Source organism: Lemur catta, chromosome 17 (assembly GCF_020740605.2).
Source record: "Lemur catta isolate mLemCat1 chromosome 17, mLemCat1.pri, whole genome shotgun sequence".
NCBI classification, from domain to species: Eukaryota; Metazoa; Chordata; class Mammalia; order Primates; family Lemuridae; genus Lemur; species Lemur catta.
In genome coordinates, this window is record NC_059144.1 from 31758046 (window position 1) to 31770269 (window position 12224).

The window sequence follows — 12224 nt, forward strand, 5'->3', positions numbered from 1 at the left end:
TTAAATGACAACACAATCAAATAATCAGAGAAGTTCAAAATGTGGGCATTCAAAAGAAAATAGGACAATACTCTTCAACAAATTCAAGTTATAAAAAATTTTAGAGCAATAAATAATTCAAGGGAAAAATGAGAAAGACATAACAGGCAAATTGAATACATGAACTTTGAATTCTGGTAAAAAAAAAAAGCTACAAGAGATTTGGGAGGGGTAATATTAGGAAAATTTGAACAAGGATAGGTGTTAGATAGCATTAAGGAATTATTAATTTCCTTAAAATGATACAGACACTGCCATTATGTAGGAAACTATCCTTATTTTTAGACGTGTGCTACAATAGTTCTGGGTGAAATATCATGTCTGCAACATTTTCAAATGATTCAGCAAAAACAGAGATAGAGATAGATAAAGTATATGTGACAAAAACTTGAAATTCAGATTATTTTCATAGGTTGCTTTTGTTTTATTTTGTTTGTTTTGCCTGTACAAACAATGCTGAAGTGAGTACCCTACTGCATCAATTCTTATATGTTGGTGCTTTTATTTCTATAGACCAGATTCCCAAAAGTAGAGTGTCTGGGTCAAAAGCTTGCTTATTTTCTTCTTATAGATACTGTCAGATAATTGCCCAATGTTTGAAAGTGTCAGTTTCTCACCATATATTATTGTATCTTTAAAGGAATTTTTTACCAATATAATGTTCCTTGAAAAGGTGTTGTGCACAAAAAAGAAAACTATAGGCCAATATCTATGATGAATATAGATGCAAAAATCCTCACCAAAATACTAGCAAATCAAATTCAACAACACATTAAAAAAATTATTCATCATGATCAAGTGGGATTCATCCCAGGGATACAAGGATATTCAACATATGCAAATCCATCAACGTGACACATCAAATCAACAGAATGAAGAACAAAATCCATATGATAATTTTAACTGATGCTGAAAAAGCATTTAACAAAATTCAACACCTCTTCATGATAAAAACTCTCAAAATGCTGGTTATAGAAAGAACATACCTCAACATGATAAAAGCCATATATGACAGACCCATAGCTAGTATCATACTGAATGGGGAAAACCTGAATGCCTCGCCTCTAAGATCTGGAAAAAGATAAGGATGCCCACTTTCACCACTGTTATTCAACATAGTACTAGAAGTTCTAGCTAGAGCAATCAGACAAGAGAAAGAAATAAAGGGCATACATATTGGAAAGGAAGAAGTCAAATTATCCTTGTTTGCAGATGCTATGATCTCATACCTAGAGAAACCTAAAAATGCCACAAAATAACCCATTATAACTGATTAACAAATTCAGTAATGTTGCAGGATACAGTCAACATACAAAAAGCAGTAGCATTTCCATATGCCAAAAGCAAACAATCTGAAAAAGAAACAAAGTAATCCCATTTACAATAGCTAAAGTAAAATACCTAGGAATAAGTTTAACCAAAGAAGTGAAAGATCTCTATAATGAAAACTATGAAACATTGATGAAAAAAATTGAAGAGGTCACAAAAAAATGGAAAGATATTCCATGCTCATGGATCAGAAGAATCAATACTGTTAAAATGTTTATACTACCCAAAGCAATCTACAGATTCAATGCAATCCCCATCAACATACCAATGACATCCTTCACTGAAATAGAAAAAATAATCCTAAAATTTATACAGAACCACAAAAGACCAAGAATAGCCAATGCCATCTTGAGTGAAATGAACAAAAGTGCAGGAATCACATTACCTGACTTCAAATTATACTACAGAGCCGTGGTAACCAAAACAGCATGGTACTGGTATAAAAACAGACACATAGATCAACGGAACAGAATGGAAAACCCAGAAGTAAATCCACACATTTATAGTGAACTTACCTTTGACAAAGATGCCAAGAACATACAGTGGGGAAAGGACAGTCTCTTCAATAAATAGTGCTGGGAAAACTGGATATCTATATGAAGAAGCATGAACCTAGACCCCTATCTCTTACCTTATACAGAAATCAAATCAAAATGGATTAAAAACTTAAATCTAAGATGTGAAACTATGAAACTACTAAAAGAAAACATTGGGGAAACACTTAAGGGTATTGGTCTGGGCAATGATGTCTTGAGTAATACTCCCAAAGGACAGACAACCAAAGCAAAATTGAACAAATGGGATCACATCAAGCAAATTGAATCTTCAACAAGATATCATCTCACCCCAGTTAAAATGGTTTTTACCAAAAAGATGGGCACTAATTAATGCTGGTGAGGATGTGGAGAAAGGGGAACCCTCATACACTGTTGGTGGTAATGTACATCAGTGAAACCATTATGGAGAACAGTATGGAGATTCCTCAAAAAACTAAAAATAGAACTACCCTATGACCATGTTTATTGCAGTACTATTCACAATAGCCAAGAATTGGAATCAACTTAAGTATCCATCAGTGGATGAATGGATAAAGAAAATGTGTTACATATACACAATGGAATATTATTCAGCCATAAAAAAGAAATCCTGCCATTTGCAACAATAGGGATGGAGCATTATGTTAAGTGAAATAAGCCAAGCACAGAAAGAACAGATCTCACATGATCTCACTCAGATGTGGGAGCTAAACATTAAAACAATTGATCTCATGGAGAAATAGAGTAGAATGCTGGTTACCAGAGGCTGGGAAGGGTAGTGGGGAGGTGAGGATAAAGGGCAGTAGTTTATGGGTACAAAAGATAGTTAGATAGTAATATTTCATAGCATAATAAAGTGACTAGTCAACAATAAGTTATGGTATACTATAAAATAATTAAGAGAGTTCCTAATTAGAATTTCCTAATTGGAAATGTTCCTAACACAAAGAAATGATACTTTCTTGTGGTGTTGGGTTCCCCATATATCCTGATTTGATTAGTACACATTGTATCCCTGTATCAAACATCACATGTACCTTATTAATATATTCACTACAACTATTATGTACCCATAATAATTTTTTAAAAAGTGTTGTGCTATTGTATTTCCCTGATTGCTAATGAGGCTCATATATGCATGCATATATGTAAGTACTTACATATGTGCATATATATACTTATATACATATATATGTGCATGCATACATATACACTTATATACATATATACACTGTATATATTTTATATTTGTATTTCTTTCCCTATGAATTACTTGGTTTGTGCTCATTTTGCGCAAAAATAGATAATTTTCATTAGGTAAATATACCTGTATTTTTCTCTTTATGGTTTGCTTTTGTCTTGTTTATAAAAGTCTCTCTACCCCATGATTATATAATCCATCAGTAAGATTTTCTCCAAAGATTTTTATTGCTTTGCATTTTATATTAAGATCTTTAATATATTTCATTGGACAAAATGGCCCGAGTTGGACCTGAGTTCCAAATTGTGAAAACCTTGCAAATATTTGTCTATGCATTCTCCAGTCACATTTTTTAAAAGTTTTATCAGTTCTTGTTATTCCACTATAGTTTATTGTTCTCTGGTTTCAATTTATTTCCTTAGGAAATTGGTTTTGATTGTCTCTGGCTAATAATTCAGTAACCTGGCTTATTTTATATTTATACTACATTTGTGTTATACTGGGTTTTGTGTGTTTGTGTGTTTTTTGTTTGTAAGCTAACCTTCACAAGTAATTTTGCTTACTCCTTGGTCTTTATCTACATTTTTGCCTGTAAAAACTTCCCCTAACTAGATCAAATCCCTGCTTTCATTCTTTAAACAAATCAAAAGAATTTCAGAGGCAGAGAGTATCCCATGCGCTAAAATCTTTGACAACATAGTCAGATAGGACTGAACTCATTTAAGTTATTAATAAGTGTATTGACTTTTCCTACTTAACTACCCAGGGTTCATAGAAGCGATGAGTGGGCAATGTCTTTTGAAAATCAGGTTAGCTGAGAAATTTAAAAAATGAGTCTGGCTAATCAAATTGGAGAACTCGGCCTATAATTAAAAAAAAAAAAAATCGCTGACAATGGTCTTTATTTATTAATTTCTGAGTATAACAGCTCATCTTAAAATTAGAGGTTAAATTTAATCACGTTCTTTCCTCTTTTTTGCATATTTCCCAAACAAAGATTTTATAAATTTAGATCAAGCAATGTTTGCTAATGTTGTACTAGAAAATCTACAAGGCATGGCCTACAAAATCAGATTTCTCTTTAAAATCTATCTGTCCTGTAGTGATTTTTTCCCCCAAGAATGTGTTTTGAGGCCACAGCAATGAACATATGGAGCCAACTGAATTAAATTAATTAAACTAGGAGTGTTTCATGAGACTCCTTTGTATTCTCCATACTCGAAGTTATTGCCATAATATTGCTGCCTAACAACCAACCACAAACTCAGTAAACACTTACTGTTTTATGCCACTAAGTTCACAAGTTTATGAGCTGGCCAGGCATCTCTGGTCTGGACCAGGCTGAGCTGATCTCAGGAGGCTCGCTCATGCCTATGTTTAGCCGGTGGATCGGCTAGAGACTAGCTGCCTTAGAACAGCTTAACTTTCGTGTCTGAGAGTCAATGGAAGTGATGGGGGGTGATGTAACTGGGCCATGTGTCTCCTCCTCCAGCAAGCTAGGCTGAGCTTGTTCACATCATGGCTGAATAAGCCCACAGCAGGTGTGAGAGCAGAAGCACACAAGGCCATTCGAAGTCTAGGCTCAGAATTGCAAACACTTCTGGCACATTCTCCTGGCCAGAACAAACCACAAGGCCTCTCCAGATTCTAGGAGCTGGGATGAGCTGCGAAGTCATACTGCAAAGCCTGTCGCTGCCAGGAGGGGTGGAAAATTACTGCCATTTGTGCAATCCATGTACCATTTCCACCTAACATACAGTTTGAGTTGCACAGAGTAGAAACTCAACATGTTTGAGTACAAGAACCAGAAGGTGGCAATTAGATAGGATGACACTGAACCCAAGAGCAGGAGCGATCAAGAGGAAGCCCTAGTGATTCCTGGAGAATCATCTAAGCTCAGGATTGCAGGGAGGGAAAATGAAAGGCAGTCCAAACTGGAATTCCACAGTTGAACTCGTCCTCTGGTCTGAGCCCGATTTAAATCTGCTAGGACAGAGATTACAAACTCCCCACAAGCCCAGTGGGGCTCTCACATGTGACTTGAATTGATTGCCAACAATAAAAAATCAGGAATGCTTATACCACTTATAAGTGGTCCTCTTGACTTTGATGCTCCAGTGATTTCCCTGCCCTGATGCTGGGGGCAGGGTTCAAGGTGCTCCATTGTATCAGTGCGAATCTCAGGGCCCTGAGTGCCTCTCTTACAGCATTTCCTCTGTGGCTTGTTAGAATTTGTATGCTGGCACAACAAATTCATAAATAAACCTGTATTTTATATTTGGGGAGAAGAGTTGACTTTCAACACTCAGCCTAAGCCATTTTTATCAAACGCCTTTTGATGGGGGAAAAAAAAAAAAGTCATTCAAACAAGATCCACAATCCATTGTCTGAATGTCTTGGGGCCTGTTGGTTTTCAGAATAACGTTCCTGGTTTTAGAAAGGTAATATGATGCATAATACTCCAGAGAAGCCTGGCTAATTCTCATCAGACAAATTAATATCTCTGCAGTAAACTGCAGGGATAGTCACATGAAAAAGAAAAAATAAAATTATAAATGGCCCAATATTACTTCATGTTGATGCGTTTGCCACAAATTTACAAAAAAAAAAAAAAAAAAAGGACTTCTGGATTTCAAAACTTTGAGGATTTTCGAATTATTATACAAATGAGATTATTTAATATAGGTTAAATAACTAAGTGTTGACAAAATGTATATGGTGTAGAAGCCAGAGTGAAATGAGTTAAACTAAAGAGGATGTTGTCAAGTGGCTGACAGTGTCCAAAAGGTGGTCATAGGAGCCACAGAGGGGAAGATGCCCTGGGGACTGGTTTCATCCTGGAGGGCCCTGGGTTTGGGCAAACCCCAGAGGCTGAACTGGAAGCTGCAGATGGAGGACGTCCAGCCAGCGTCCAGACACAAAGTAGAATCAGGAACTCAGAGTGGAACCCAGACAGGGGGCTTTAGTCGACCCGCCTCATTGCAATTTAGAATCACCCCTGAGTTACTGAGAAATGCAGGATCTCAGGCTCCACCCAGACCTCCTGAATTAGAAATGAGATCAAGATTCCAGATAATTTGTGTGTACCTTAAAGCAGCGGTCCCCAAGCTATGGTGAGTTGTATATTTCATTATATATTACAATGTAATAATAATAGAAATAAAGTGCATAATAAATATAATGCATTTGAATCATCCTAAAACCATCCCCCAACCCCTCCCCAGTCCATGGAAAAATTGTCTTCCATGAAAACGGTCCCTGGTGCCAAAATGGTTGGGGACCGCTGCCTTAAAGTGTGAAAAGCACAAAAAGAAATTACTTACAGGTTTGAAGGACATATCTCAAGAAAAGTTGCCTTGAGGCTAATAAGAGAGGTAAGAAGCACTTAGTCTGGCCTGGCATTTCAAAGATCATGCTTCCTCCTTCCCATTCAATAAGGGGAGAGAATTTTATTTAAAATGCTGGGTGTTCAGTTGGGCTCAGCACGGCAGAGCTTTCCCGCAGACAACTCTCCCTGCCGTTCCCACCTTCTCCCTACTTCCCCCGGAGAATCCTAGCGTTTACAACTGTTTTATGACCGGGGCCTCCATGTAAGCCTTCATTTAAAGTAAGTTTTCCATGACTTTAAAAAGTCTGAAAATTCTCCAGGGCATAAAATAGGCACATTAAAAGACAGTTTTAAAGGTAGCTGAAACAGTTTACAAGGCAAATAAAAACGAGAATGAAAAAGGAATCACATAAAGAGGTGATAAAAGAAGTCAAAATAAAAGTTAGAGTTGGTTACATGAGTGAGGTTACTTTGTAAAAATGCACCCAGCATCGGCTTCCTGGGCAGATTAGGAAGCCCACTCCACATGCCTCTGTCTACTCCAGTTGGCTTCTTTTCTTTTTCAAGTACCAATAAGTTTTTATTTATTTATTATATTTTCCCAGGGAAAGTAGAAGGGAAGGGAAAAGACAGAGCACGTGTGCTACAAAATGATTAGAAAATGAGAAAGAAAGTACCCAGTACAGCAAAATCAACCATCAGATAAACACACCCCAGCATGGGGTCACCAAAGCCCACGGGGGCTCAGTGTCCTGCAGTGGAAGAATGAGGGGAAGGGATCAAGAAAAGAACAGACCAGTACAGGCTTTCCTACCCTCTCTCCCCAATACATTCAAGATTTCGCACAAAGCTTCGGTTTCTAGCAGTAAACATGGAGTTACATTCGTCTGTCTCCTATTAAACAATCTTTTGGCCACTTTGACATAAGTTTCTTGCACCTGTATAAAAGTTCCTGAGTTACTTGGATATAGATTCATGATCCCTGTCTTGGTTTCCTGCCCCCACTTTCTACATGGAAGGACCCCAGTTGCTTCTCTCTGCTTGAGGATTACAGATTAAGTGCGTTTGATCCATCCAGAATACAGCAGTGTTTCAGGGGTTTGGCGTGAATCACTGTCCAGAAATGGTCTTGACTTAGGAGGTTGGGATCAAGGGATGGAGGGTTCCTAGCTTCTTCGGGATGTTTGCATAAATTATTTAAGAGCTGTGGAGACACCCCAAGAATTAAATGTGTATGTGTGTGGGTGTGTAGGTTTTCTTTTGGGGTGTGGGGGGAATGAGAAAGAGGGTAGGGTAGGAGACAAGTTTTTAGGACAGAAGATCTGGTCAAAGATAGGAAACGGGAAGGGAAACATAAAAGAAAGGTTGGGGTTCAAGGTCCCCATTTCAAGAGGGTCTCCCCAAACTAATGTTTCAGATCCTTTTGCCTGGTGCAGATGGGTCAAATATGCGTTGGCTATTTTTCTCTCAATAAAGCCCCCAATGCACGTGAATACCAACCCATTATATTTACACAAACTAAGCCACCTAGCAATCACCAACTCAGTAAAGTCCTACACAGCCCAGACAAACCTGGGGGCTGGGGGGCGGCATTTAGGAAAGACAAGAGCCCAGAATCAGACACACACCAACCAATGCGTTCTATTGCATTTGTCCCATTTCAACACAGTGCGGTAGGTTTGTGGTGATCTCACAGCACACAAACAAAACCCCCTTTTTCTCCTTTAGCTACCACAACACTGTTACTATTGTAGCAGGCCAGGACACTGGCTCTGGGCACCCCAAAAGGCCCTCGCTTATGGGTCTCCCTGGAATCTAAGAACTTTGAGAGGCTAAGATTTTAGTCCTCAATTTATATATCCATCCCTCCACAGCACAGAATGCCCGTCAGCTTCTTAGCTCCCCCAGCTGGACTCATGTCTGGCCTTGGCACATTCAGCTATGAATAGCTGCCAATCCCTAAATACAAGAACTTCAGATCATTGTTTATAACTCCTGTAAACATTTTCAAAAGACCCTTCTGTGTGTGGTTTGTAGATATACTTATTCATCTTATTCCAAGTCTAAAGTGCTATTATGCCATACATAACCTGAACTTGACTTTCAGCTATGCATAAATGATGTGTCCAACTAAACCATTTTACATCTTCTCTACAGGTGACCAGTGAATGATATTTTAAATTAATTTATTTATCTTCCCCTCCTGTGTATATCTCTTTCAAAGAGGTTTCTCTACATGGGTGGGTATGGAAACCTGAATGACCTCAAATCATTCTCCTCTCTTGATGTCTCCCAGCTGCAGGTGGAGCTGGAGCAAGAATACCAAGACAAGTTCAAAAGACTGCCCCTAGAGATTTTGGAGTTTGTGCAGGAAGCCATGAAAGGGAAGATCAGTGAAGACAGCAATCATGGTTCGGCCCCTCTCTCCCTGTCCTCAGACCCTGGAAAAGTGAACCACAAGCCTCCTTCCAGTGAGGAGCTGGGAGGAGACATCCCAGGAAAAGAGTTTGATACTCCTCTGTGATTGTTCCTGCCAGGCCTTCAGAATATGCATGGCCACTCAGGCACCATCGGACTCCCTCTTATTGCAAAGATCACTGCCCAAGACCATCTTCCTGAGAAGCATCCCTTAGCCTAAAATCCACACCAAAGGGAGAGTTTCAGAAGATTCCATGCAGAAGCCCCCTGCCCTGGCTTCATGTGTCATGTGGAAGCTACTGCAGGTCCACTAGTGAAGAGTGCATGTTATGTGAGATTTTTGTTTTTTTTCCGATAATAAATTCAAAGCAAGCAACTTGCAGGCTCCATGGAACATTTATTGAAGGACATGTCTTCTTTGAAGAAAATCGAGCTCATGTTTATATTTGAAGCTCTGGTGTAAAGTATTTCAAAGTAATAGAAATAGTTTGAGAAATGCATAGCATTATTTAACACTATCGAACAGCCGACTTTGAGCATTTTTTTTTCTAACTGCCCCTCAACGACCGTATCTTCAAGATAACGTGCATCTTAAGTGGTTTCATCCTTTGCTTTGCAAGCACTGATGGCTTGCAGTCTGCTAATTTATTTATCGTAGAGGCATCAGTGTATTTGTTGCTGACATGGTTTTATTAAATACCTTAGTGATTCAAATAAGCTGGCTTTCTTTTTGGAAAAAAAAAATTTGATTGTATCCTTGCTCAGTGAAGCCATCCCAAGACTTAGCAATATAGATTGTACATTCGGCTGCATGAGCAAGTCGGCTGCACACCTCCAGGCAGCGTGCCATCTGAATTGACTATTTGCACTCAAAGGCTGGGTATTCATTGGTTGTTGGCCTGAAATGATCAAATAACTACAGAGGGTCTGTTCTGTTGAATAAAAATAGTTGAGCTGATATATGTTAGGCAAAAATTCAATTAGAGTGAACAGGTTCCAATGGTTATTTTGCTGTCTGACATTTTTTATGGTTCATTTATTTTTAATATAGAGAGGAAGATTGAATATTTATCTAGAGAATACAAAGACCCACATATAAATTATATATATTATCTCCCTGTGTATATATATGTATGCACTCAGCTGTGTAAGTGCATACACACACATACATGCAAGTGTAAATGTGTGTTTATTAATTGGCAATGACCCAAATCTCTTCCACAAGACTTAAAACCATATTCAGGGATAAATGGATAGAGAAGAAAAGGGTCAAACATCTAGATTATATGGATATTAAATTACGTGGAAACACTAAGAGGTAATTGATGGAGCCATTGATGCAAGTTGACATAGATTTAGATTTTAGACTATAAATTTGATTTATATTTTGCAAGATTCAAAACTTGGATTTTAATATCAGATTTTAAGCTTGATGGTCAGAATATTAGGACAGTAATATGAAAATTTATTAGTATGTTCCATAATTTTTAAACCTGACAGATTTCAATTTTATTCTAACATTAAAAAAACTTTCATTATATATTTAATAAGTACACTTAATTCACTTTAATGTGTCTTTATAAGTTCTTATTTTAGGTGGCATAAGAGAAACAAATTATATCATGGGAAAATTGATCAAAAATATTATTGAAAGATCTTAAATAAGACAGAATTAGATAAAAATATAATTTAGAGAGTAACACAAGGAGCATTAAAGCTTAAGCCCAGAGGCAAGATGCTCAGAGCTTTATTTTACTTTAAAATAAACCTGTCTGATTGTAGCTTAGCAAAATATTTTAAAATGCAAAAGCCAGTTGTGTCCTGAATATTGTTTCAAGAATTTAATATTTTTATGGAAATTATTTTATTTAACTTTAAGCAATAACTAGGAATAACAATTAAATTTTAATCAAAGTGAAGGCTTAGTTCAAACCTTAGGAAAGCGTGTTTGATTAAAAAAACACATCTAGGGAGACACGAGGGGGAAATCACATCCTCTTTGAGATGATTATATTTTGATCTGAAGGATTTGGGGTGTTAATTAGACACTTAATAAAACTTAACTTCCACTGAAAGAGACATCTTTTGTAAATTATTCTACTTTTGCACTTTGAAAGAAAGGCATTAATCATACAGAAGCAAGAATGGTCAAAATTGAATGCTGCATTTTTATAAACAAAATTACAGACTGTCTAAAATTGCAGAAGAATGAACTAATAATAGCATTCATAACCAAACACAATGGTGATTATTACAGAACATTGTATCACATTTTAGTCCAGAGATAGACTAAGGTTGAATAACCTTAACTTCCACAAAACTGTTTTGGTAGTTGGATTTCATTATCTTAGTGACTCTAGTCATTTTACAATATGTTTGTATTTGGCCATTTACTGTAATCACATTTTTATATCTGTACAATGACACTTTTTGCAGTTGTGGGGTAGTATGTAACAATGTCCATCTTGCATCATTGAAACTACTACAGTGATATTATCATTTAATAATATTAATATTACTTGAAATAGACTAAGATAAAGAAAAGGGTCTATATGATGTGCGGTTTTGTGCCTTTATGTATCTGCCTTGTTCTTTGTTGAATGTGTGAGATTCTGTACTGTGGTTTTTCCTATAATAGAGAGTAGAACCGTGTATTAAATTAGACTGTGTCCCTCTGATACATTACTGAGAATAGCGTGGTTTTGGCCGTGTAAACCAATTTTCAAAGTTCTAATGACATGCCATGTGGTTTTGGTTTTTAACATTTCATTTTTAACATTTTAGTACCACCATACATTAATTAATACTCCTTTAATAGATAAGCAGTTAAATAAATTCCAAAAGAAAGGGCCATTGCTTGCATTACTTTGAATTTAATGTTGCGCTTGTGCACTGTATTAATATTGTTCGTGACGGATTGAACATTGTGACTTTTGCCTTTTAAGAAGAAAAGATTAGGACAAAGTATTTGAAGCTCTTAAAATGTACATATTTTGGTTCTTCTATCTCAAATTATTTAAAATGCATAATTCACATTTTTGTAATAATTCTATGCAATTTTGTGGCATGATGTTTCTTCCACTTGTAATTTTATGTGCTTTCATCACAAATCCAAAGGAAACAATAAAAATTTCTTAACACAACCCAGCTGTTGTTTCTTGGTGTCAGAGCCAACCTTCTTTTGACAGGGAGGATGGTGGGGGCGGGCATAATGCCAGTCTTCAGGGCCATCGTGCCCACCCTGACAGGGCACATCTGTGCCTGTGCAAGAAATCTGGATGCTGCCAAACGTGTGCCAAAGGGCACAGTTGTCATTGCTGTCATCCCACCACCCTCCATCCAGGAGTGGCACTGCGCTTGCCATTGCTTCCGA

General features: G+C 37.2%; 1 protein-coding gene across 2 annotated transcripts in view; it reads left to right on the forward strand.

The window, feature by feature from the left end:
* Positions 1–11994, forward strand: part of PLCB1 (phospholipase C beta 1) — a 646359-nt gene extending 634365 nt beyond the window's left edge. For both annotated transcript variants that reach the window (XM_045528129.1, XM_045528130.1), the window contains one exon: positions 8730–11994. In XM_045528129.1, the coding sequence (XP_045384085.1) occupies positions 8730–8957 (228 nt within the window). In that variant the 3' untranslated portion in view covers positions 8958–11994. The remainder of the gene's footprint in view (positions 1–8729) is intronic.
* The last annotated feature ends 230 nt before the right edge of the window (positions 11995–12224 follow it).